Consider the following 26366-nt stretch of genomic DNA (forward strand, 5'->3'; position numbering starts at 1 on the left):
GGCCCTGCGGGGGGCGAGGAGATGGGTCCGTGGGCCGGGGAAGGGCTCTCGGGGCGAACCGGTGCGTGGGAGGCCGGTCGGTTCTGTGGGGTGAAGCCGGTGGTGGGGGAGAGGCTGAGCTCTCCGGAGGGTGTGGGAGTGAGCAGTGGGGGGGTTATGGGCCCAGACCCCAGTGGGACGGGCTCTGCAGAGCTCAGCTGGCTCCGTGGGGTGGGCTGGGGTTGAGCTTTCGCCGGGGGAGGTGGGTGTAGAGCTGACCTTTTCCTGGGGAGCAGGCTGTGGGTGTGTGGCGAGGACCCTCCAGGCACAGATGGGGCTCGGGGGGGGCTCGAAAACCCCTTGTAAAAGGGTAGTCGGAGGGGGTTAGAGGGTTTTGGGGAGGGGGGACTGGGTTCTGTTAGGAGGGGCACTGTGATGGGGTGGGGGAAGCAGAGGGGTTGGTGCCAGGGGAAACTCGACTCGCTGTTCCCTTGTATTTTGAGAGCCTGAGCTGTGAGTCAGGTCGCCTGCTTTAGGGGAGGCAGCAGGTCTCGGGTCCCCAGACTCAGCTGCTGGGGCACAAAGGGGCAGGAGGAGCTGAAATATCTTCCTTTAGTCAGGACCGTGACAGGGAAGGGGGAGGATAGCATCTCCTCAGCGCAGCCACCCTCTTCTCTGCTGCATCTGGTGTTGGGCAAGGCAAAGGTAGCTCGTCAAAGCCATTTGGCACCTGTGGGAGGCAAGATATTGTGGGAACATAAACATCGTCTGGTTAGGTTTGTTTTGGTGACTAGAACCAGAGCCGGTAACAGTCAAGGGAAAGGTCTTGAAGTCCTCTGATGGCTGAGGGTTTCTCTTGCTCTCTTGATTCGAAATGTGAGCTGCACCAGAAATACACAGGGTTGGAACTGGGCACCATCCTCATCCCTGCAGAGGGATGGTAACAACAGGTGGAAACCTTGTCTGGGATAAAATGGGGCACTTTTGGTTCTTAAACCTGTCCTCCCAGTGTTTCAGAGGTCTGGTGGTGTTCTTGGGGGAGTTGAGAGCCACATTTCCCTTTCCACAGGCCCCAAACCAGCTTCTTCACGCTAGTTTGTGGCTAGAAACCCAAATGACTCTCTCAAAGCCTTGAAATTTGCATTTGGCAAGATCCAGCCATCCTTCCTGAGCTTCTCTGGTGGAGAGTGGCCAGGATTTTTATTTATTATAACGCAATATACTGGAGCTTCCTGGTCAGCGCAATGGCACTTGCCACCCAAATCACAGTAAGGAAAGATGAAACCTGTGGGAAGACTTGTGGCTGAACCCCGACTTCGTTCAGTGCTCTCAGAGTGTTGCTGCTGCCCCACTTCTCTTCGAGAAGTATTTAGGGCCAGGTCGCTGAACACCACCAAAGAAGAAATTACTTTAATTGTTGCTGCAGGGTTGGTGAAGTATCGTCTAGTGGGGATGTCTGTGTATGTGCTTGATTTCTGGCTGCTTCGTTGTGTCCTTTGGGCAGTCTTGAAGCCAGACATCCAACATACCTGCTTTGTCTTTGCTCACCATGTGAGCAGGCACGGAGGAAGTCGTACCTGTTGGTCCGATAAAGCCAGTTTTGTGAGGAAGAAGAGAGCACTTTGGTCTTTATTGGCTACAGCAGCCACTGTGCCTCAGCACAGGGCAGAGCATCCGGGAGCAAGACCCCTGGGTGTTTTTCTTTTGCTTTGGGGCTTCCTTTGAGATCCTGATCTTCTGTGCTTGCCTGTCTTCTGAGCTGAGGAGGAGCTGGCTTCAGAAGGCTTGAAGGGTGTTGAGAGCCTTACTTAAGAGAAAATACGCGAGTACACGAGTAAATCACTTCTCCCTTCCTGGTGGAATAATTGCCATTGTTTGCTTCTCTGGCCAGCGAGGTGTTGGCTAACGCATGTTTCCCACAGGATTTGAATTCTGGTTGTGACAGAGCCTCCGCCACGTGACGTGCGTGATATGTGACGTACGTTCACCTTGGCTGATCCCTAACAGCGCAGGCTTTAAACCTGGGATTTCAGCCCCACCTCCAGGAGACCTGGGGCCTCTCTGGGTGGTCACCCACTGCCCTAGGCAGTGTTTGGGCTTTGGGTAGGAGCTGCTTCCTCTGCAGCTCCTGGAGAGGACAGGTGGAGTTGGGGATGACAAGAGCTGTAAGCCCAAGAGGGCAATCCTGAAATGGGTGTTGGAAGGACTCAGCTGCCGTGTGTTGGGTAACATGGCAGGTCTTTTCCAATCTAGGAGATTCTGTGGCTGTGGAAGAGCTGCCTGTGCTGAGGTCCCACTGTGGCTGTCCCCTGCTTGAGATGTCCCCGGTGCCTGTGTTTATTGTCCTGTCGAGAGGAGGTATTCGCTTGCCTTGCCAAGTGTGCTTTCCCTGGTGTAATAACGAGGTGCTGAGCAAACACCAGGTCAGAGCTGTAACTGGGGCTTTTGTTTTCGCCTTGGGCAGAGGCTGTGAGGGCAGCAGGATCGATTTTGGCCAGCCAGTGGCAATGCGTGGCTTCAGCTTGAATAGATATTCAAGCCCGCTGTAGGTGTGCCTTGCTTCCCTTGCAGCCCCTTCAGATGCCAGAGGAGCAGCTCCGCAGAAGGCAGGGGACAAAAGGAGGCCGGTTGTTGTTTTGGACATGAGGTTTTGCTTTGCTCCTTGGTAAACCTTAAACCATCTCAAGCCCTGCCATGGCTTTTTGGGACACTGTAGTCCTCAGTGGCCCATGGTGCAGTTTGCCCCGGGGGGCTATTACTCCATTACTGGCATTATCCAGCATAGATAAAGGGGATGTGGATGATTTTGAAACCCTTCCCAGGCGAGGCAGGCAGTGGTTCCCCCTCTCTCTGCCTCAGCGTGTATTTTAACTGACTGGGGAAACACCCAAAAAGGTTCTCTCATTTTGTTGCTTTCACTTTGAAGCAGCATGTGCCAAAAAATGCTAATGTGGGATTTCAGTTGTTTGGTCCTTTGTGCCTTAGGTGCCGCCGCTGCTTTATAATTATGGGTCCGAGAGAGTTGAGAGTTCATTGTCACCCTGGCTTCAGGCCCCTCCCTGGAGTCCACAGACAAAAGAATTGCTCTTGAAATGGCTCAGTCACTACTGGGGACAAGGAAATCATCATGACACATCTGAAGCGAGCTGAGAGCAGGGTCCCGAACTGCTGAGCCCTTGATGTAGGTATAAAACATACAGAAAGACTTGCCGCCCCCCCCCCAAATTCCTGCAAGAGGGACAAAGCTTTCTTGATCCCACCTGGCCAAGACTGAGCGCGCAGGAGGGAAGATGAGTTTATTAAATAGAAACATCTGAATGGCTCATCATCCTCAAGCTTAAAATAGGACCGTCAAATGACTCCAAGTCCCGTCTCTGTTATAAAAATCTCTCTTCTTCCCAACCATCAGCTGTGGAATCTCTGTGGGTGTCGCAGGTTAGTATCGTCAGCCGGGTCCTGTTGCTGAAACTCTCACCGTCCCTTTTGGTGCTGTGGGAGTCATGCTTGTGTGTGTGTGATGCCCACCCCAGCGCAGGGCAAAGCTCCTTTTCTTTAAGTTAGAGACAAAAGATTGCCGTTGAAAGAACAAAGGTAGGAGCCAGCTTGTCTAAATAAATGATAGATTTGTCTGTTGGAGGGAAGCTTGTCTGGCAAAGCGGTAGCTAGAAAGCAAGTGAGAATTTTGTGGTTTGGGGGGGCACCGATGACCTGGAGTACCATTTCCTGAATTATAACTTAATTTCCCTTTGGAAAGTAAAAGCTGCTCCTCCTTCCCTCCGGCTCCGCTGTGTATTGTTGCAAGGGGCCGCTTGGTGTTTTATTTCTCCTCCCTGCCACCCCCATTAGCCCTGCAGGGTTGAAAAGCCTTTTTTTTTTTTTTTTTTTTGAGATGGAGGTGAATTAATGCTGCCTGTGCTGCTTCCCTCTGCTCACACAGAGTTTCCTTCTTCGTTTTCCCCCAGACGAGGTATCAGACTCGTCCTTGTCCTTTTTTGATTACTATGTAATAGCGGTGATTAAATGTATTATCTCACTGCATCCCTGCGGACTCTGCCTTGTTTAAAAAGCAGAGTGCTCCCAGGGCAGAAAGCTACCTTACATCTGACCTAAATCTTACTCTTCTGGGAAAGGATTGTTTATCTTCCCCCAAATTAAGAAGGTGGCGCAGCAGGCAGGATGCTAATTCTGGTTTCCCTGTCGCCAGCTCCCTCTGGGGTCGGTTTTGAGTAAGTCCCGTAATCGCTCAGCTGGAGTAGGGGCTGTTGACATGCTCCCTTCCTGGGGCTTGGTGATGGTTGAGAGCAGGCTGGAAAAAGGAATGCTCACTGCATATCCCCAAAGTAGCTCCCGAGAGCCGTAAAGTTGGACTTTAAATTCGTCGAAACCCTGGAAAACCCAGTGCCTTCGTGTTTCTGGAATAGGTGTTGCTGTCTGGGAGCGGGGATTGACTTAAGTGTTAAATCACAGAAGTGTTTTGGTGGAAAGTGGGAGTAATGCAGAGCTGTAAAATCAATGGTCTTCAGCCAACGGTAGGATTAATTTTCAAATGGCAGAACCTTGTGCAAAGCCAATGTGCCAGAAGGTGCTGCTGTAGGGAAGGAGGGTCTCCCCAGCTCTTCTGCAGGTTACAGGGGCAGGTCTTGCCATCAAATATTCCAGAAAGTGGTCTTGTCCAAAACGCGTTCAGCAAAAAGAAGTCTGCCCCCTCTTCTGCTGGGAAACTTGAGATAACCTCATTCCTCCTCCCCCCAAGACAGTTTTGCTGGAAACCATACGGAAAAGCAATAACAGGAATACTGGCTGGCCAGCGTCTCGCCCGGCTGCGTTAGCCCTCGCTTGTACGTGCCTCGTTGCTACCCCCTTCCCTGAAGCTGAAGGTAGTTTTGCTGAACTTGCTCACTGATTTATTTTCTAATTTGGATTTTTGCAGTTCTGTGGTGCTCTTTGACTCCCAAGCGGTTTGATAAGAACGACCAAAGAGTTTGCGTGTCTGCTTTACCTCAGAGTTGGCATTTCTGGGGGAGCAGGAGGGCAGGGCTCCGGCCAGAGGGCTCGTCTCAGGAGAGGGATGGTGGGGGAAGAAATGTGGCCGGGAGTCAGGAGCAGATGCTGGAAATTTCTCCCTCACTGTCCTTTTTGTCTTCAGAGTTTCCACCCTTTACTCCTACCATCTGCCTACTTGTCCGTGAGCTGTCTCCAACCTCTGCTGCTGAAGACATCATGCATCTGAGTCTCATTTATTTGACTTGGTTTTTTTTTTTTATTTATTTCAAATGTTTTTCAGTGGAGAGAGTAACCCGCTGTCAGTCGAGATGTATTCCTGTTTCTGTGCACATTTAGACAGGGTTTTGTTTGTCGGTGCTCTTGTGACCACTGATCTTTGGTCAAGGTCTGCTGTGCTGGCGAGACACAAAGGAAAACGAGTTTCTTCCCAGCCCGAGTGAGTTATGGTGGTTTTGGATTGGAGTTATCCCAAATAACTAGTTGCTGTGAAGTGCATCTTTTCCTGGAATTGCTGGGATAAGCCCCGAACGGTGGATCCAGAGTTTCAGTGAGGTCAGTGCTTGTCTGCTGACGTGATCAGTGACCTGTGCTAACTGACCTCCAGGTGGTGGAAGGTGGAAGCCCAAACCCCATCGTCTTTTGTACTTCCTCTTCTCCTCCCCTTCTGCTCACTCTGTAGAAGGCAGAGGAGTTGCTTGGTTTTTTTTTATTTTTTTGTTTTTTTTTATTGCTTGGTAGATGTCCCGCCTGGCCTCAGCTCTCTTCTGGGTACTTAGAAAATGCTGGTAAGCTTGTGAGTGGAAACCTGTTCTGAATTCTGCCCATGACCTCTTGGATTCAAAAATCGCTTTATTTCTCCATGGCTAGGTGTGCTGACCTCCTCGCAAAGCCCTTGGCAGTGTGCTGGTGAGGAGAGATTGAGGAAGGGTTTACTGTTTCTGCAAAGCAGCGAGAAGTGTCCAGATAACGTTACAGAGATTGCGTCTCCTCTATCTTTCTCTCGGCCTTTTCCCAACGCGTCACCCGCTTGCCGGCATGGACACGTCAGCAGTATCCAGTGACTTCCAGGAGCGTCCTGTGCCTCCATCAACAGGCTTGTAAAACAAGTGTAGGGGAGAGGGAGGAAGATGTGCTAATCCAGGGCAGTAAAATCAGTCATGCGTACATCAGCTGCCGACCGCTAACGGTGGTGGGAAAGATAACCCTGAACAGGAATCTACAGCGTGCGAGAGCTCTTTATCTAGAAACTGAATTCACAAACTCTCTTACAGGAGCTTTGATGCCGTTGGTTTAATGTCCTTAACATAATTTATCGGAACAAATCTATTGATGCAGAGAATTTCAAAATTATTACTCACTGCTTGGCCTTCTGGCCAAGATCAAGTGTTTGTAAGTGTTTTATCTTCCTCTGGAGGGCCGTGTTCTGCGCTGGCAGGGGCGGGCTGCGTGATCTCACGGGTTTTCTTCCATCTCCAGCTGCTGTGATTAAGAGCGTTGGCTTTGACTCTTAGCTCAGGCCGGGCTTCTACAGCTTTCCACAAGAGCTTCCCGAGAGAAGCAAATGAAGTATTTAGGCTCTTATCTTCCAGAGCCGTGGAAGAGGTTTTTATTGTGCGTGACTAAGGTGCCTTGCTCAGAGTGTTTTGCTTGTGAAGTTTGGACCTTTGTTTTCTTAACTAGTAGAAATAGGATTTCTTTTCATGTTTCTTTAACTTTCTTGGGGAAAATCTCTCTTGCTTCTTCAAGTAGCAGAAGTATCAGTTCACCGTGACAACTGTGTAACCTTTTTGTTTTTCCTCGTATAGATTTCAGCTTTTTGTGCTGCTCGGTGATGTCATTTCGAAGAGGTAGATGTACTGCATATACGTGCTTAAAGAAAAGCATGGTTTCTGCCTCTCCAGTAACCAGCAGCAAAATGCCGTATTACGTAACTGTCTTGGCTTTTGAGGATTGACAAAACTTGGTGGGTTTTTTTTCCCCTAAATAAGCTGCTACCGCTCTCAACAAAAGCTGCTGTTTTATTGAAGTGTGTTGTGTAAGCGCTCTCCTGACATCTAAACAGCTCTCCGCATCGCTGTGCGCACCAGCAGGATTGTTCCAGCGGGGCTTTTCTGCTTTGGTTTCTGCCTGGTTTGCATTTTGAAGGAAAGAAATCTCGCTGCTATTCCCATTTGCAACTGTGGCCTTGGACTGGTGGGGGGGGACTGATCCCGACAGACTCTTTTTTTGGGGGGGGAGGGGGGATTTGCAGGCAGAGAGAAAAATGTGTTGGGGGATTTCTGTGCGGACAGCGACTTGGATGTGTCCGTGGAGGCTCCAACGTACTACACGTCCTCCAGGTAGCGTTTGGTGGGTCTAAGGCTTGGGCTTGCACCCGAATTCTGTGTGTGCAGAAGTGCTCTTGGCGATGGTGCCACCGCCTGGAGGCAGAGTCCAGGTGAGGAGGGAGAATATTCCCATTTTTGAGTATTAAGAGGACCTGTCTGGGGAAAACCCCACTGCCTCTCTGGTCCTGGCCACTGGTTTGGTGGAGATGAAACCCGTGGTCAGCAGCAAGGCTGGGGAGGAAGGGCAGTGCATGCTGGTGTGATGTGTCCTGGCGCTCAGCTTGTCCTGCTCAGACGCTGGAGAGTTGAGCTTGATGATGTGTTTGGGTGTGCTAACATTTTCACTTTTTATTTTCGTCTAAAACATGAGGCGCAGCTCAAATCTGTCTGAGCAGCTCTATTTAAAAATAGAGCAAAGCGGGTATTTGTTCTGGCTATACCAAATTAGCACACTCGTTTGCTAGACGAGTGAGGCTCTGACCCGAATGCCTTGTTACGTGCTGCTTCCAGTGAAATATTTGTCTGCACTGTTTGACCAGGTGCCATCACCACAACTTTTTAGCTTTTTTTCCTAGCGTTTATTTCACAGTCGGTAAGAGTATCCTATCTGTTGCTGGCTGAAAATAATCCTGGACAGCTAGGGCTGGCGGAAGGCGGCTATTTATTTAGGTTGATTCAGCTTCCAGTAAACAGCTCTGAGGAATGCTCTGAAATCGCCCGTAGGGGTTGCTCCCAGAGTTGTGAAAGAAAAAAAAAAGAAAGGGAACTTTGGGGACATCATGAATTCATTTTTTGGACAGGACTTTCTAACCCTGATGTGTTTCCTTTGGCCAGAATGAACTGTTCAGGTCTTCCAAACCATATTTTCAGTTGTCAATCTGGGTCAGAATTATGGCCGCCGGTCTTTCGTTTTAAAGAGGGGCTTAAACAGATGCAGAAATAGCAGCTTTTGGGAGAGTATTTAATTTTGTTACATTTATGCCATTGAACTTAACACCTTCACTTCTCCAAGCAGAGTGTGTGTGGGATGACACAAAACTGCCTTTACATAGCAATAAAAAGAGGTGGAGATAACTGAAACGTTTTCATATGGAAACCTTTGAGTTTCGTTCTCTGGCCTCAGCTGGTAACGCTTTTGGTAATGGAGAGAGCTTGTTTTTGCAGGAGGATGCATGACGGAGCCGTACGTAGCTTCAGTCCTGCCTCGGAGCCGAGCGGACCTCATCAGCTGTGTGTTCCTCCTTGCACTCGGGCGTGAATAAGCGTTTTTTATCATGGTCGAACAGGAATTACCTATTTCCTAACCAGCAGCAAACTTGTTTGGAAACTAGCGGGAGCGAGGGAGGGGGAGCTTCCTGCCACGGAAACTGGGTGTGCTGGGAGAGCAGCGATGCTGCAACCGCACCGAGGCTCTGACCGCAGACTGCGGCTTTCGCTTGTTGACTCACCCTTTCTTGTAACCGGCCTGGTTGGGAGGATTGTCATTGTTGCATCCCAAATCACTACATGAAAGGGCGAACCGAGACACCGCGGTCTTGGGGTGGTGGGGGAAGAGGAGAAGGTGAAGCCGGTGCTCTGGTCTGTGCCGAGATGCTGTATGACTTCCTCAAAATCACAGCGACACCTATAAGATAAAGATATCCCGTGGTATCACGGGACAAATCAGATGTGCTTTGGGATGCCAGCTCTCCCAACCAAGGCTTGTTGTATATTCTCGCTTTTTATGTTTGTTGCGTGTGATTAAAGCAGCACAGAAAAAAGATTTGCTGTTGGGTCCTCTGGCGAGAGAGCTTTAGTTAAATCCTAGTGGAATACGGTTTTGCATGGATGATTAAATATTAACACAGCAGATCTCCAAGGTGATGAGGCTGGTGGTGCTGCTTTGGGATTGCTTAAATCATGGGGCTTTTAGAGGTTTCGATTTACATAATTACTGATTCTTGCTTAAAAAAGGGCTTAATTGCTATTGAACAGGTGTTACAGTGTGGTGCCCGGGATGTTTCCTCTGTCCCTGTGTCCTGATGGATCTTGGCAAGCTCAAAAGCCTTGTGGCAGGGTGACAGAGCCGACCTTTATGGGTTTCTTCTTAACATACAAGTCCCAGAAGCTTCCTTCTAGCTGGAGATGCTCCCAGATCAGGGCTGGTGGCGAGGAGAAGAGGGAAGGGATGCGAGAGGTGAAGCGGGGAGGCCAGTCCTGAGCGTGCCAGGGGGGCAGGGAGGAGGAGGAGGAGAGCTGGCTGCAAGAAACTTCAAACACAAAAATTAGAGCTTGTTGGGACGAACTTTCTTGTCTACAAAGGGGGATGAGAGGGGGTGGGAAGGCGGTTGGAGCCAGTCGTTCTGTGCTCGCTTTGTTTAGCGAAAAGCGTTTGTCACAGATTTTTTTTTTTTTCTTCTTGTTTGCTTGTTTAATATGTATTGAAATGAGAACTTTGATCATTTGATAAGGGGATCAGAAGGCTGCTGGATCTTGCTGTTGAGTGCCTCTGTTCCTTTTGCTGAAATGCAGTTTTTTTAGAGCCGTAGTGCTTGATGAAATCACAGTGTGAGTCTTTACACCGGTTGTAACAGACGAGCAGAAGGGGCTTCTCTGCTGAGCGAGCGGTGGGTGGACCCAGAAGGATTTGATGTAGTAATGCTTAATCTGGTAAAACAATTACTGGACATCAGGGGAAGTGACCCTCCGCTTACTCTGTGGTGTGATGGGGTGGTGCTTTTGGGTGGGGACAGATTTATAAGACTGTGGTCATCGCTCCCACCTAAAAAAACCAGTTGCTGCGTCTGAAGCAGAAAGAGCTTGTCTGGCTTTCTGAGCACATCACTATTTTATGCATCTGCCTGGCGGCGGCAGTGTCCCTGTCCTGGGAGCTCTTGGCCTCGCTGGTGTTGGTCTCCATCTACCTTTGTGGTGTAGGCAGACATTGCAGAGAGGCGGAGTCATCTATTTGCTTTTTGGTTTTTTTCCTTACTGCGTCCAAAAACCACCAAGACGTGAATCCAGGCCTAAAAGATAAAAGTTAGTACATCACCTCGCAGATATTTAGCACCATGGTAATTATGAAAATCCCTGGGCTTGGTTTCAAGTGGAAAGGGTGGTGTTCTGAGCCTTTTAATAACAGGTCCTGGAAGTAATTTGAAGATACAGCGTGGTCAGCGCATCTACTCAAACACTGCGGAGCACTTGGCCCTCCCAGTTCTAATTAATAGATGGCAATAATCCTGCACAGCTGTGTAACTCCATCGAAGGCAGGGACGTTGCTGATACCACCTCTGAAGGTGGTCTGGCATGTCGGTGTGCCCCAGAGGAGTGCTGGGAGCCAGCTGAGCGGGGCAGAGCAGACCCTGGTTGGTAGCATCGGCACAAAAGTGTGTTTGGCTGGCGAGTGGTAAGCAGAATAGCATTTCGTTGTGGCTTGACAAAAATTCTCTCTGCTGTAAGAGGAGAAGCTGGGAAGAAATCAGCCATGAGTCAGTGCTTTTTTCAGATGCCTTAAAATGTTCGAACCAAGGCGGTGCGTCAGGCTTTTTTGTGATGCATAATAATGATTAACCCTCTCTGACTGTGGCTTCTTTCTTTTGACAGGGTCATCTACTTTCAAAAAATCACTCACCCCTGAGGTAAGTTTCTGGCTGACAAGCTGGTTTGTTCCCTGCCTGAGAGAATGCCCAATTTCAGACTCGAATGAGATTGGAAAAATAGCAGAGATGTTAGGGGTGAAGCAGGCAGTGGTAAGTACAGTAAGCTGCGGATACTCATTTGGGCAATCAGAACCTCTCTCCTTGCAAAGAGAATCTCCACTTAAAAACCCAGCTTGCCCTGAAACTGGACAATTCTCGTGCCACCAAAGCACCACGTAGATCTGCTGCTGTGAGCGAGATGTTCAACTCATTTTGACTGAGAAACACCATTTAACAACCACGTGTGTTAAAAGACGATGAGTCAAGTGAGCTCTTGCTGCATGAATCAGAGCAGAATTTGCTACCTTCCTAAAATGTTTCCTCAAAGACTTGGCCTTACTGGCAGAAAGCATGGTGACCAGCTGCAGCTGGTCTGGACTTGCTTAGAGCTGATCTGTTTGTGATGAGGGTGATCAGAAAAAACCAAACTCTTCCAGGTGGTCCTGCACAAAGGTGTTTCTCTCTAATTAGATGTCTGGCCTCAATCACACAGGAGTCAATGGGTTCTCTGGAGGCCTTTCAGTGGGTTTCAAAGCATTTCAAGGGTTTTACATCCTTGGTTCTTACCATATTTTACTCCAACTCTAGATGCCGGGTTCCTCTGGGCAGCCAGGCTCACAGACAATAAAGAAAGGGCACAGAGGAGTGGACTCCACGGGCGAGACTACCTATAAAAAGGTAAGTTGCCTCTTGCATAACTCATCTGACGGTTATCATTCTCCTCTTTGTGATGCAAGTGCTGCCCATAGCAGCAGCGTGTCTCATGAGGTTTGGCGTTAGACAGTGGATAACATCTGTGACAGCGGCTGAAGATGTCAAAGGACAGGAACCAAAGGAATGAATGTGTGCTTCTTAGCTTCTCTTCTGTAGCCTTCTAAAGAGAGGATTATTTTTAAACTTTGCCCATTAGCAACACTTCTAGGCCTCTTCTGGCTTATTGGGTGCTTTCTGTGCTCTTTGGGCACAATAGTTTCTATAGATCTTGTGGCATTACTGGAATTTGCTTTACAAAGGCGAGATTGTTTGGGTATTTTTAGAGTCTGTAAATGTGGGTATTTTGTGGATGCTGCTTCCAGTTTGGTGGACTTCATTGGAATGGCCTGACTTCCTCTGAAATGAGATTTGACTTCCAGGATGTAGATTAAATGGGTCATGGCTTGATATGGGCATGTCACCGTGTTGTGTAAGCGAAGCGTCTGGTCTGAAATCTCGGATTCAGATGTACCTCCGTCTGTCCGTCGGGTGACGGAGTGGAAGGGAGGAATTCAAATGGTGTTTCCACAGAAGCTGGTTTTTGTTATACAGCCCTTTTTGAAATGGTTTATGTCTCCAGGATTGGGATCCGGCTTTCAGTTTCCCAGCAAATTCAGAGATAGAAGGTTAGACAGCAGTAATAGGAGAGAAAAGTAGAAGCCAATGGAAAATGCCTGAAATGTTTCTTGCAAGGGACCCAGAATGCTGGTGGGACACTGCATGGGATTTACCTAGGAATGATAGTAATGGACAGTCTGTGTGTTTTCAATCCCCTCCTTTTCCAGGGGTGGTACATTGTTTTTTTTAAATTCTTTGCCCTATAAAAGCGATTGTAAACAGGCAGTCAGCTGCTCAGCTGATCGTGCTGGCTAATAGAAGAGAAAAATACTTGTTCCTTGGCAACCTGGCCCTGTGGCTCTGTGCTCACAAACAAGGCAGCAATGCTGCGCCGTGTTGGTGAGATCTGTTTCTCATCAGTGAGACTGTCCTGGGAGTTCAAGCTGGGCTAGGTGAGCTGAGCTGAGATCTGTTTTCAGGCAACTTTAGCCTTTTAGAGGGTAAGGAAGGAAAGCGGAGTCAAGTTCTTCCTTCATCCCCGTCTAATACTGAAGTGAATGTCAAATACAAACAGGTAGCTGGTAGGAAAGGCCGTTGTCTTACAACAAACTGGAATTACTGCCAGTTTTTGTTGCGCTCTCTTCAGGGAACCATGAGCAGGTCTCTTGAAGCTATGATAACAGAAAAACAGTTAAGTGGGAGAAATGTTCCTGTTTGTTTTACAAAGCTTGATGGAGGATGTGTGTCTGGGGAAAAAACTTGAAATGTTTGTCCCCCAGATACTGCGGTGTCCTCTGCTGCCAAATGCTTTGATCCACAGTGATTTCTTGCATGTGGCAGGGGGCTGGGCTTTGGTTAGCTCAAGGAAACAAACACAAACTGGTTGGATCATGAGCCCTGGATCTTGTTCTGGGTCCAGTTGCTTTATGTATAAGCCAAGTGAAATGCCCATGAGCTGCAGCGCACAAATCCAACCCGCACCTGCTCTGCAGCCTCAACATTTCCAGCAGGCTTTACAGCAGAGTTCATACCTCTGTGCTCCAGGAACTGACAGGCCATATAACACGGGGGTGCTGGGCAGTTCTCATCTGGGCTCTTCTGGGAAAGAGAGCCCCTAGCACAAGGCTTCATAGACTGAAGCACGTCTCAGTGGTCTGAGATGAGATCATGTGCTTTGTAGACAGAAGAGGACTCTTGATGTGAGTAGCTGTTACAAGAACACAGTCCTACGTTGTTCTTGGGCAGTTTGTGCAGAGGATGCAGGAGTGGCATTCATGTCTCTGCTCCTTATTTAAAAATGACAGTGAACTCCTTAGGGTTAAAGAGCCACGACCTAGCCAGAGAGGCAGATCAGACAGAAGTGTGTGTTGTGTGCTGGCCATGCCTGCCTTGTCCTGCAGAAGACCCAAGTCTGTTCCCAAGCTGGGGAAGCGCAAGCTTCAAAGCGTATAGTTCCAAGACCTAGCGGACAAAGGTGTCGAGAAGTGTGTTTATTCCTAGAGGTACAAGATAATCCGTCCCTGGATGCTTTCCCCTCTGACTGCAGGGTGTAGAGATGAGTGCTGTGGGAGGATGAAATGAAATTCAGTCCTTTTAAGGACGACCTGGATGTTGATTCCAGTTAAGTCCTTTACTGCTTGACCGCCCAGGGTGCAAACACCAAGTAGGATGCTGTCAGAGGTGGAGGGGTGTTCCCATCGCCAAAGTGATGTTAGTCAGGGAGAAAGAAATGACAGAAGCTGGAACCAGTAGGTGTAAAATACCCCAGCTAACCATGCTGTTTTAAACTGGGGGCTCTCTTTAACTCCTTTCATTCGGATTTCCAGTCTGATGCTCCACATTGTCTAACTCATTTTCACTGCCCCTCCAGACGACATCATCTGCCTTGAAAGGTGCCATTCAGCTGGGCATCACACACACAGTTGGAAGCTTGAGCACCAAACCTGAAAGAGATGTTCTCATGCAAGATTTCTACGTAGTAGAAAGTATTTTCTTCCCAAGGTTGGTGCTTGCTTTCATGTCTCTCTGGTGCTTTGATAACGGGTAGCAGCATTAGTTCCTAACCCTACTTGCATTTGAGGAAGCTGCACCAAACCAGGACACAGTTGACTGCAGGAGCGGGCGCAGGTCTCCAGAGCAGAGCTACTCAGTGCACTGCTTACAAACCAACGCGTGCTCTTGCCTGTGACCTGTGTCTGAAGAACCCTGGCTTTTCCCCATACGTGACTGCCTTTCGTTGTGTGAACAAATGCCGGCTTGCTGTTGTGTGTGCCTACGCGTGTCCCTTTTGGGTGGGTGCTTTCTAGCCCTCAGGTGTGTTAGAAGCAGCCAGCCAGCGGGTGTTTGCTTTTAGGGTATTTTCTTAAGAAACATTTCAAATACAAATACTTAAACCTCCTTCTCTCCTTGCTCAGTGAAGGGAGTAACCTGACCCCAGCTCATCACTACAATGACTTTCGGTTCAAAACCTATGCTCCAGTGGCCTTTCGCTATTTCCGGGAGCTGTTTGGGATTCGACCAGATGACTATCTGGTAAGTTGGTGGTTGGACCAGGTTCCCCTTTGTTGCATACTCTGTGTGACGGGTGTTTGTCCTCTTCCCCCTCTCAGAGCTGCAGAGTGCTGTGAGGCCCCGTGGAAAGCTTTGTAAGCACGGCAGTGGATGCTGCTGTGACCCTGGGATTCGCCTCTCTTAATGTTTAAAAGGAAGGGCCTTCGCGCTGAATTTCCCTGTTGATATGTCTCACCTCTTCATTTCTCACCTTGTCCTCAGTACTCGCTCTGCAGTGAGCCACTCATTGAACTTTCAAACTCCGGGGCCAGTGGATCCCTCTTCTACGTATCCAGCGACGATGAGTTTATAATCAAAACGGCTCAGCACAAAGAGGCTGAGTTCTTACAGAAGCTGCTACCTGGCTACTACATGGTAAGTCGCTTGGGCGAGGCTTTCTCTGCAAGCTAGGGAAGGGTTCCCCAAATGTACAAGTGTGACAGGTATTGCTGTGTACTCCCTGGTGGATGTGAGCGGAGGTTTGATCTGTGCCCCAGCTGAGTGGCAGCTTGTCTTTCAACTGTCCAGTGACAAAGACAGTCACAGACTAACGGGCTGCCTGGGTATCACGAGCCTGGCATGCTGCGCAGGGGGCTCAGGTTGCACTTTGTGACTTGGACCCTTTTGGAAGGTTGCAAGCTGCTTCGTGACCATCTGTGAACTGTTTGTTGCATCTATGCTACACAGCGTCATGCCCATGGTACTTTGTCTTGCAAAGCTGTACTTGTGTTTCCCTTCCCAGCACTGTGCTTGGTTCTGTCTGCAACGATAAAGAGTTGAAGAACTTTGATGTTAAGTTTCTAGCAGCAGCAGCTTTGAGAGTAAAGGTGTATTAATTTTATGAAAGGGGCTATAGCAAAAAAGGCTTTATCAGTTCTGGAGCATAACCAGATCCCACCCTGACCGCAATGTGTGTGTGATCTGACTGCTCATGTTTGTGTCCAGCCTGGCCTTTACAAGCCACATCTGTCAAAGGGAATTTATCCACGAGACGGTCTTGCCATAGAGAAATCCCTTAGGACTTTTGATGCTGTTGGGGTCACTAGCTGAATTCCTTAAACTGCTTCTGAAGCCGCAAATATTTATGCTGTGATTATATCCCAGAACGACATCATTTTTCTTCAAAATTCTGTCTAGTGCCTTCTGCACCCACGAGAGTTTAGATGCATCTCTACCCTGATGTGTTTAGCTTGACCTAAGTGCCCGGTTTAAAAAGGCAAAGCACAAATCTTCCTTTGCTCCAAAGCCTCCCCAGCTTAGCTTCTGTGTGAGTGAGCAGTAAACCCCTTCCTTTCTGCAATCTTCATCTGACCCATTCAGCTTTGCAGAGAGGTTATTAACAACTGTAGACATCACCCATCTGTTCCGGGTGTTCACCTGCCCTTGTCTCATAGCTTCTTTGGCAATGGCTTTGAATCCTTGCCAGCTCCATTTCAACATAGAAACACAGGAAGGAGCAAATAACTCCTCTAACTGGCATGCGAATAACCAGAATGGCTTTGAAGGTATTTCTTTGTCTTTGACATTTCAGAATTTGAACCAGAACCCAAGGACGCTGCTGCCAAAGTTTTACGGCTTGTACTGTGTCCAGGCCGGAGGCAAAAACATTCGCATTGTTGTGATGAACAACCTACTGCCGCGCTCTGTCAAAATGCACCTGAAATATGACCTGAAGGGCTCCACCTATAAGCGCCGAGCATCCCAGAAGGAGCGAGAGAAGGTCTTCCCAACATACAAGGACTTGGATTTTATGCAGGACATCCCTGATGGCCTCTTCTTAGACTCTGACATGTATAATGCTCTGTGCAAAACGTTACAGAGAGACTGTTTGGTAAGTGGCAGGGTGAAGGGCGGTGTGGAGAGTTCTTTCCTTTTTTCTGAGCCTTTCCCATGAAAGGGCGATGACAGCTGCCACACTTGTAGCCTCTGCCTGTCCGCTTAGAGAACCTGTTGGGTTGTTTTTTTTGGTGGTGGTGTGGACAAGAAGCAGGACCCGGACACCAGTTTAGTTCAATACTTCCAACCTGAATTAAAGCCAGCACTGCCTCTAGAGGTGGAGGAAGCACCCTCTGCCAAGACTGAGCTGTGGAGCCGGGCAGGATCTGGGGAGAGGGGTGGGATGTTTGACTGAGTCTGGTCTCAAGTTGGGCGGCCGTACAAAAGTCCGTGTTCGCGCCTGGCTCGGGTCCCTGTCTGCACAGGAGTACCACCGATGGCTTTCCTCTAACTCCCTTTGGCGACGGTAGATGGGCTGACTGTTCACGAGCTGTGGATTAAAAGCCATCAATACGCTCGGGGCTCTAGGCAAAAATGCTGAGTACGCTTCTGAAAATGTCTGCTCTGACAGTTTCACTGGGCTTGCAATAATGAGTGAACCTTTGTTGACTTTCTGCCCAGGTCCTGCAGAGCTTTAAAATCATGGACTACAGTTTGCTGGTTGCAATCCATAACATCGATCTGGCACAGAGAGAGCACGCGATAGCAGATGGGACATCCCAGACCGATACGCGGCGACCTGCTGCCCAGAAGGCCCTCTACTCGACAGCTATGGAATCCATCCAAGGAGAGGCCCGGCGAGGTGGCACCATAGAAACAGATGACCAGTGAGTCTATGTCGGTGTTACTGTTCCCAGTGAAATACTGCGAGGAGTGAGGGGTAAAACCCAAGCTTGGCTAATGGACACTTAATTTAGATGCAGACTGGGCTATGCAGGGTTGCTATCACGCAGGGCAGAGAGGTCTCGATGTGAAATTTTGTGCTTTTATCTTTGATTTCCCAACCTTAAAGCATAAAAGATTTTCTTACCTTCCAGATGACATTTGAGAGTTCTCTGCCCACTGGTTATTGGCAGTTTCCACTAGTTATTTCCATCCCCTTCTAAGAGGCATAGTGTGTGCTTTGTTAGATCAGACTAACAGCTCATAAAGTCCAGATGCCATCTTAGTATGGATGGTGGTAGATGGTCTTTACACTTGTTTGGTCTCCGCTCATGGATGAGTTAGGATTAATACTCATCTGCAATAAAATTGTCATACGGAGGGAAAAGGGGTCAGTTCTTGGGAGCTTAGTTAACTTACTGAAATAGCATTTTGCTCTGACTTGTCTTCCCCAATTTGTTAGCTGAACAGTAGGTGCCTCCCGCATGTTGATGCTTGTGGAATAGTTTGCATGAGATGCAGCCCACGCTAGGCTGCGTGAGAGAGGCAGTGGGGTGTGAGAACACCCTGTTTCATGTTTGTGCCCTGTCCTCTTCTAGGATGGGAGGCATTCCAGCCCGCAACGCGAAGGGGGAGAGGCTGCTGCTCTACATCGGCATCATTGATGTGTTGCAATCCTACAGGTAAGAAACATCGAGTAACAGCTTTGTATCGCCTAAGGGTGAAGACCACTTTCCAGCATTGTCTGCCCCTGCTTGGTTGTCAAGATTGGCTTTCTAGAAATAGTTAAGACAGAAATAAACTTACTTATTTATTTATTTATTTACCACTTTCTGTTTTCTTGAAGTCAGGCGTTTTGGGATCAATTTCTGGATCTTGCTTACTGTATTTGCTTCATGTTCCCGGAGTACATTTACTCTTACGAAGTTGTTTTTGTGTGCTGTGGTTGTTGTACACAGGCACTGCGCAGGAAGTGGCAAGGGAAAAACAAGTGGTGGCTTAGAATGGCCATAACCGCTTCTCCCTGTAAAATGAAAAATGGCTGTAAGGCTTGCCTTTTCTTCTGCTTATGTTAAAATGCAATATGCAGAGGGTTACATACACAACGTCTCTCTTAAATGTCACTGCAAGTTAACTGCCCTTGATAATTACGCCTGTGAAACTCTCCCTGTGGGAGAGTGAACTGTGCAATCAGCCCTGGTGTCTGTGGCACAGTCTTAGAAAAATGGGACAATGAAGAGAATCTACAGCCAAAGTAGTCTGTGTCTGGGGTTTGTTTGCCACTGAGGTCAGAAGCCAGGCTCAGTACTGAGCGAGCGTGATATGATACAGACTGGGGACTTGGTGTGAAAATTGTTCTTAATTCTTTCCTTTGTCAGATTTGTCAAGAAGCTGGAGCACTCTTGGAAGGCCCTTGTACACGATGGGGTAAGTAGAAAAATATCACTTAACTTGTTTAGCAAGAACACCAGGTTCACCTTAAACTGTGCCCACTGTCCTTGCTCCTTCTGGGCATCGGATCCTGGATTTCTAAGGCATGTGTATGTTTGCCCTCTTATATAAAAGTATTACTAGGTACTCTCGAAAATGAGAGTTTTGTTAACACTGGTCATCTACTCTTTCAGTAACGAGTATTGATTGCTTTGTATATAATGCCTACTGTTTGTAGCTAATCTGCTTCTCCCAGCTGCTGGTGAGAGCGCCTCTGAGAATCCCTGATTGCTCCCAGTCCACCATAGCATGTGTTTCAAGACTAACAGCCTGAGAGAAGCTCATGTTAACCTCGATCACTTATTTATTCAGATTCACATGTTAAAGTTTGTCTCTCGGACTTCTAGGACACTGTATCTGTGCACAGACCCAGCTTCTACGCCGAAAGGTTCCAACGGTTCATGTGCAACACAGCATTCAAGAAAATACCACGTAAGTACCTCCGCAGCTGCACCCTTGGCAACTGCCATGGCTTCTGTCTTCTCCCTGCTCCTCCGGAGCTGTGGTTTGGGAACGTGAACGATAGCGTGTAAGAGCTTTAGGAAGTCTCTTGTGCTGTGTCACCCCTTCCTTCCTCCCTCCTAGATTGTTCTTGCCTCACAGATGTGACCTTAGAGGAGCTGTTTGATCCATCAGCTTGTTCTTTCAGGGCCCAGCCCTCGCAACAGACTCTGTCACTGGAAAGTTGCTGCGTCGGGTTTTTCACTCCTTCCTGAATGTGTTAGAAAAATGCTTTCTGTTTTTTGGTTTTTTTTTTTGTCTTTAAGTAAAGCCATCCCCTTCTAAGAAGAGCCGGTCTGGCACAGCAGTTCCTCGGCGGAGCTGTCAAGGAGGAGTGCCTTCCCAGTCGCACATGTCGTGCGAGACAAAAGCACAAGTCATGACAGAGGCGGATATAGAGCAAGGTTGGTGCCTGGGCTAAAAAAAACCCCAACCCAACAACAAAAAAACCCAAAAACAACAACCAAAAAAAAACCACTTAGAGGAGTTACTTCTCAGCTTGTATTTGTCTAATAGAAGCTTGCTGCCCCTATGGAGCTGTGCAAGACACCTGCACGTTGTTTTGTGCTCTTGCCGGGGGAGGGCCTCTTTTCTGGGGCTGTGGGTGCAAGAAACTGAATGGGGCCAAAAACTCGTATTCACCAAATGGCCCTTTGACAGCACCGTGAGAAAGCTTGGAGGAGCAGTGAGCCCTTCAAACACTTGGCAGTTTCCAAGTATGCTGTTGCAATAAATGCAGGGCAGGATGACAAACCTTATGTTTCAGTAAAAGCCAGTCTTTACTCGGAAGCAGGACAGGACCACAACCACCAGGTTGTGGAGGTGGGGAGTTGTTTCTTCATGGGATCTTTCAGCCTTGTCCAAGCACCCAGCATGGCCCACGCTCCCCCAGAGAAATGGGCTGAGGCTGCGTGGCAGTCCCGTGTGCCTGGTCTCTTCCCAGCAGTTCGTGCCCATGGGGTTTGTGCCAGCGGGGAACCTGGGCTGGGCGGTTATGTGGAGACTTGGACTTGGAGCAGGGAACTGTCTGCAGGGCTGGTTCTTCAGTGCTCGGGTGTCTTAGATCTGTCTTGGGTGGGATCCAGCACAGATCCTGACCTGTGGCTAGTGTGGGAGCTCGTGTCACACGATCCCACTTGTGCTGGTGATGGAACAGTCTGTGCTTCAACTCAGGTTCCCACCTTGGTCGCCCAGATCTCCTGCCTAGGACCCTGCCGGTAGACGAAGCTAACAGCGACTCCATCGCAACAACCCTGTCCACCTCTTCCTTGGGCAGTGGAGGCCTCAACTCGCCCGCAAATAGGTAAGACTCTTGTTGTTTTGGTGCATGGCAGGCCAGCGGCTCCTGCGAGTCAGGTTCGTGAGCCGTGGGAGGACTTTGTGCTGCTTTATGGATGTTTTGGTTCTTGGCATGCTTGCAGAACTACCCGTTTGAGTGGTCCGTGTGTTGTTGAGCAAGTTCAGTGCTGTTGGTTCAATCAAGCATGTGCGAGGGGGGAGCATTGTGTCACCGTTCCTGCGTGCAGTTCTTTACAGATGACATGATCTTGCATCTTCTGCTTGGGCTGTGTGGGGGTCCCAGTGGCTTTTAGTTCCTTGTGTGTTCTGTATTTAATGGTTTTATTCTGGAGTTGAGGTAATTGTGCTAATTAAAGTGAGTTGGTGAAAGTGTCACTGCCAAAATGTACGTGAAGAGCATTAACGTGATGATGGGTGATGCTGAAAATGACCTTCCTGCTGCTCTTTTCAGAGGGTTGGGCTCTCTTGCAACTTCCGGACTGGGTTAGCATTGAGCTCCTACAATCCCTCAGGAAAGGAGGCTGCAGGGACGTGCGCGGGTCTGGTTCTAAATGTCTCCGAAGCTGAAGTGCATGGACAGCCCTGAGGGAGCTGGTGGCTGCCTTTGAATGTTTCATTTCTTGCTGAAGTGGTAAGACTAGCAGGAACGAGGAGGAGCTATGGTCAGAGGACGATCCCTTTTGTAGAAGTTGTTCTGAGGTGTTAACTTTTCTTCCTGGAAGCGATCGGTAACAGTCTTCCCCATTCCTGACCCACTGCCTGCACAGTGGCACTGATCGAAGTGTCTGCTCTCTCCTGAGCTGCAGGAGAACAAGATGAAATTGTAATTAATGCCTCTTACTCCCTCTGTAAAAGATGGAAACTTCTTGGTAGGGATCCTAAACCAGAGCTGCTCCTTTCCAGTACGTCAGCATGCCTGGGGTGTTCTTTGTACTTACTTAACTGCGGGTCTCTCTCCTTCAATCTCTACGTAGGTCAGTGGGCGTACAAGTGCATAAAGCTGACAGCTCAGCAAAGGATTTGACTAGATCAGCTCCCGGCATCTTCCTGTCTAGGTGAGGGGAGGAACCAGACTTTGCCTGAAACCTTCACCTGTCTAGAGGGTGTGCTCAGTGAGCCTTGCCCTGGGATTTAGCCTCATATTGCTTATTTATTTTACACGCTTGTTGCTGGCCAGCAGTTACAGAAGTTCTGTACAGTCAGTTTACTCCTAGAATGCAGTGCTGTAACACAGTGTGCCCCTGTGCCGAGGCTCCGCAGTCCTTAGCATGTCTGTCTGATGTAAAGCTCAATGGTAAAACCTCTCAGGATGGTGTCCTCCTTACCCCGTGTGGCACTGAGCACCCTTCTTGGTACAAGCACAGGTCCTGCAAGGTAAGATCAAACCTGCTGCACCATTGGGTTGAGTCCCAAGTGGTTCACCAGATGTAAAGCCTGATCTGTGTTTGCCCCAGGTGCCTCTGGAGCAGAGCACACTGCTCACTGTACCCTGCGGGCACTTGAGCATGTGGTTACCCTGTGCCAACATCTCATAAAACCATGTGCCAGCATCAGACGGTGGTAATGGAATCCAGGAGGGAGAACGGACCGGTGTTTTCTCCCACGTGGGCCCTTGGGATCTGAGCTCCTTACATCAAACCTGTTGTCAGAGGCTTAAATCCACTTTTGCAACCTTGGGAGATCTGTAAAGCTCTGCAAACCCTGAAAAGGATGAAAGTGATTTGTGATTGTTGATTTATAGCAACATAACTTGTTGAATGTATTTAAAAAGGTGGTTTGGGTTTTCTTCACTCTCTGCAGAGTCAGCCAGCCTAGCAGGGTGTTTACCACCCTTGGGGGGAGGTAACCTCTTAAAACTCTGCAGTCCTGTACAAAGGGGAGTGATCTCACCCAAAATCTCTCCAGATAGAGCTTCTGCCCTTTTAGGGGTGGGCACAGGGGGAAGTCAGAATCTGGCCCACTCCAGATCTGCCTTAGGAATACGAGCTCAGCCCTCTTGTCCGTGCTACGACAACCTCAGTGTCTCTTTCACATCACAGCTTCACACCTGCCTCAGAAATGTTGCCACATGCCTCTGTTTGCGGTGTGCAACCTGTGCATCGAAGACGTGTTCTCCATGGTGGCGTAAGCGCTACCGGGCAGGCGTGGGTGCCCTCACGAGGCTGGGCTTCCCCTGTCCTCAGCCCAGCTCTGTCATTAACCTCTGGTAGAACTGTGCTGGCGCTGGGGACACCTAAACATTGGCATGTGCCACTGGGCATGGAAGCTGCTGACCTGCATCCTGCAGCAAGGGGTTCCCCGACATTTGAGAGTGGCACTTCTATTTTTCTTAAGCACTGTAATTTAGTGGTGGACTTCGTAGTGTTAGGTTAATGGTTGGACTTGATCTTAAGGGTTTTTTCCAACCTGAATGATGCTATGATTCATCCTGCAGCCCTGCATTAGGGCAGTGCTGCTTTAGTGCTAATTAAGACAACCCTCAAGAGCTGTCTGTGCTATAACCAACACTGAGCATCCTTGCCTTTAATTTCTGCGTAGGTCAGAAGCAGCGAGTCGCCAGTTAGAGAGCTCAACCGAGGAGGAAGCCAGAGCAGCTCAGAGTAACCGTGCGCATAGGTGAGGCATGATCAGGCAGAGAGGGAGCCGTGCCTTCCCAGCAAGGGTCCCCTCGTCTCCGTTCGGGTGTTGATCCAAGGGTGTTTGTGCAGGGTGACGTGTAGCCTGATGACTGAACAGCTCGATGCTTCCTGTACTTGGGTAACAGGCCATCGAATACCCACTAATTAAGGCAACCACTGCAGGCAGGCTGTGACAAGCCCTGGGTGTCAGCTGCAGGAGGGCCCGAGCGGGTCATGCCGTCTGTGGGCAGTCCTGAAACCTCCTCTGTTTGTCACCAGCGCACCGAGAGCCCTGGCTGCTGGGCCTAGGTGACGGCAAGGAGAGAAGCTGTGGTCACCATATCCCCAGTAGGAAGCAGGGCAAGACCCAAGCTGGGAATGGCAGTTCCTCAGCCAGTAGGTTGCAGCCGTGTAGCTGTAGGATCGTGAAAGAAGTGGGGAAATAACAGGGAGTATGAGAGTAAAGCACGTTGTCTTCCATGCCCCACCTTTCCTCCTTGGCAGTGTATCCTGTCAGGTGCTCAGCGTGCCCACGTTACATATCCTGCTGTTGGGCGATAGGTCGTGTTCAGAGCGTAAAAGCTTTGTAGGAGCTTTGCCAGGAGCTTTTTCACACAAGGCTGCCTATGTCCGGAAAGGCTGAGACTCGCTGAGCTCTGGTGTTCCGTGGTTTCTTTGTCCCCGGACTGTTTTCACCCAGGACCATTTATGTTGATACGGTGCTCGAAGACTTCTGTAAAGAGGTGCTACTGCTCGGCTGGAGAAAAGGTCCTCCTTTCTAATGTCTGGAGTTGGTGACTCTCTAGGTGGTGTTTTGGGTGTTGCCTGTGCCTCCATATTAAACCTGCCTGACAAACGCCTTAGTGCTGTGCTGGGACGTTCCGCTGGCTGCGTCCAGCAGGGCAGCCTTGGAGATGTGACTTATTGACAGCTCATTTCTAAAAACTGCTTTACAGGTCTCCCCCTTCTGTTTCCCCAGCGGCTCCCCAGGACCTTCCATACCCGAGTGCTCCGCAGAGCTGAGAGAGCAGCTCGAAGACCTGCAAGAGACAGAGATAAGCTTTGTGAGTACTTCCCTGTTTAGGAGGAAAAGAGTGGCTCTGGAGGTGGATGGAGAATTTCAGGGTTATGTGGTCACTAGTTGTGTTGGGAACACGGGCACTGGGCGGGGTGTGTGAGTCGACCAGAGCAGGAGCAGATGTTCTTCATCCCCTTCTGGTTTTTGATGGGACTGGGCACCGTTCCTGCTCTTAGTGATATCGCCTGCCCCAACCGCCTTAAATTAGGTAAGCAGGAGGCAAAGCACAGACATTCCTCTTTCCTGAGGGCCCAGAGCGGGTCTGATGGCAGAGACAAGACGGGGTGAAGCTGACCAGGCGCATCTTGCTGGCCCCGTGGCAGATAGCGAATACTCACAGACCCTCCTGGTTTGATGTAAGATGGTGGTTGGGGCAAGCCTGAACTCGAGAGCCCCCTCCGCTCTGCCTCTCCCAGGGTGGGGAAGGTTCAGGGGAGGACCAGGCAGGAAATCTGCTGCTTTTCCGCAGAGGAAGGCAGACCCCTCCCCAGCATCTCCCCCTCTTTTCTCTTCACAGTGAAGCAACACCGAGACTGCCGCGATGGAAGCAGATTGTTCTGTGCTCTGCGTGGTCTGTGGAGTCTGACAAACGTTCAGCCTCTGTTGCTGATTTATTACAATTTTTTTGTTTTTTAAAAGAAATCTTATCTGGACAGAAACCTAAACGCTGGAAGGCTGGGCTATGCTTAGAGGGATAGTATTGGCAGAGACCGAGCCAGCGCAGCTGAGCCTCGGACACCGGGAAGTCTTACAGCAGAGCCCACTGCTGTGTCCCTGCTGTCCTCCTGCCTTTGAAGCCTGGCGGGAGCAAAGCCGGCTGTCAGGAGGAGGAGGAACTGCTCCGTGTGGCCTGGAGCCCTCCGGAAAAGGGATCTGACTTCAGGGAGTGAGCTGCTTACGATGCTGACACCACAAACCTTGCAAGAACGGGCGACTCTTCAGAGTTACTGGGGGGAAACGGGCATTAGAGCCTCGTTGGGGCAGTTTGCGACAGAGCAATGTGGTTTTGTTTTGTATTTCAAACAAGTTTTTAATTTAAGTGTTTCTTTGAACTCAGTCATATCACTTCTTTTTCGTCCTGCAGTATAGTCATTCTTTTTTTTTTTTTTTTAAATAAATAGGATTTTTTTTCAGTGTTCCACCAGAAGTTATCCCATGTGAGAGGCAGAACGGGGGAGCAGAAGCTGCACGGACTGTGGACGAGCTCCTCTTCCCCCACCAACTGCTCCTGCTGCCGGAGCTGCCTCCATTTTCAATCCCGCATCGCCCCGAGAGCGAGGAGGAGAGCTGGGCGCAGTGCTCTGTTGCTTGGAGGACTTAGAATGTGTGACGCTCTTGAGACGTCAGGGAGGTTCTGGATTGCTTTGACCTTGTTTTTTAAACTAAGCCCTTTCGTCCCTTCCCCGCCGAGGAGGGAGTCGCAGGCGAAGGGAGATCTTTGTGAGGGGCACGCTTTTTTTAAACTATTTCTTAAGCAAACGGACCAAACCCAGCCTGCTCCGTTCCCCTCCCCTGCCCTCCGTCCTCCTGCGGGCACCACGTGGAAAACCCTTCCCGTTTTTATAGTGCGGCTCCCTTTTGGTATCTCACCTGTGTCGTAGCTGTGGTCGACACCGCTGCTCCCAGCGGCTCTGAACCAAGATTCCTGCTTAAATGGGATGGACTTCTGCCTCCACAAAATATGGGGCATTTTGAGTCCGATTTTAAACAGAATAATAAGCTGAAAGGAGGGATTGTTCTGCTGCCTTTTCCCTGCGGTGACGCCTGGCCCACGCCGGCTGCAGACGCTTCTCGAGAGATCTCAGAGCAGATGTTGGACTGATCTTTATTTTCACTAAATGCTTTTTTTAAAGAAATGAAGTGACTCTTT

General features: G+C 49.3%; 2 protein-coding genes across 2 annotated transcripts in view; one reads left to right on the forward strand and one right to left on the reverse strand.

Moving 5' to 3' along the window:
* The window catches only part of VPS72 (vacuolar protein sorting 72 homolog (S. cerevisiae)), a 6871-nt gene extending 3390 nt beyond the window's left edge, over positions 1–3481 (reverse strand). The window contains 1 exon segment of the mRNA XM_009888134.1: positions 3455–3481. Coding sequence (XP_009886436.1) covers positions 3455–3481 — 27 coding nt within the window.
* Positions 3482–10898: 7417 nt separating this feature from the next.
* PIP5K1A (phosphatidylinositol-4-phosphate 5-kinase, type I, alpha) lies at positions 10899–24441 on the forward strand. Its single transcript, XM_009888064.1, has 13 exons — positions 10899–10930; positions 11579–11668; positions 14172–14302; positions 14716–14833; positions 15074–15226; positions 16383–16682; positions 17249–17454; positions 18109–18192; positions 18889–18937; positions 19348–19432; positions 19768–19905; positions 20675–20804; positions 24375–24441. The coding sequence occupies exons 2-13, from the start codon at positions 11579–11581 to the stop codon at positions 24439–24441; spliced, it is 1551 nt and encodes a 516-aa protein (XP_009886366.1). The 5' UTR covers positions 10899–10930.
* Positions 24442–26366: the final 1925 nt, after the last annotated feature.

The sequence above is a fragment of the Charadrius vociferus genome, unplaced genomic scaffold (genome assembly GCF_000708025.1).
Source record: "Charadrius vociferus isolate BGI_N301 unplaced genomic scaffold, ASM70802v2 scaffold1451, whole genome shotgun sequence".
Lineage (NCBI taxonomy): Eukaryota > Metazoa > Chordata > Aves > Charadriiformes > Charadriidae > Charadrius > Charadrius vociferus.

Excerpts from the sequence above, each read along its gene's own strand:
- PIP5K1A (XM_009888064.1), top strand. The coding sequence starts at position 11,579 with ATGCCGGGTTCCTCTGGGCAGCCAGGCTCACAGACAATAAAGAAAGGG. Across the intron at positions 15,227-16,382 it reads TGCTACCTGGCTACTACATG|AATTTGAACCAGAACCCAAG; the intron begins GTAAGTCGCTTG and ends TTGACATTTCAG. Across the intron at positions 16,683-17,248 it reads CGTTACAGAGAGACTGTTTG|GTCCTGCAGAGCTTTAAAAT; the intron begins GTAAGTGGCAGG and ends CTTTCTGCCCAG.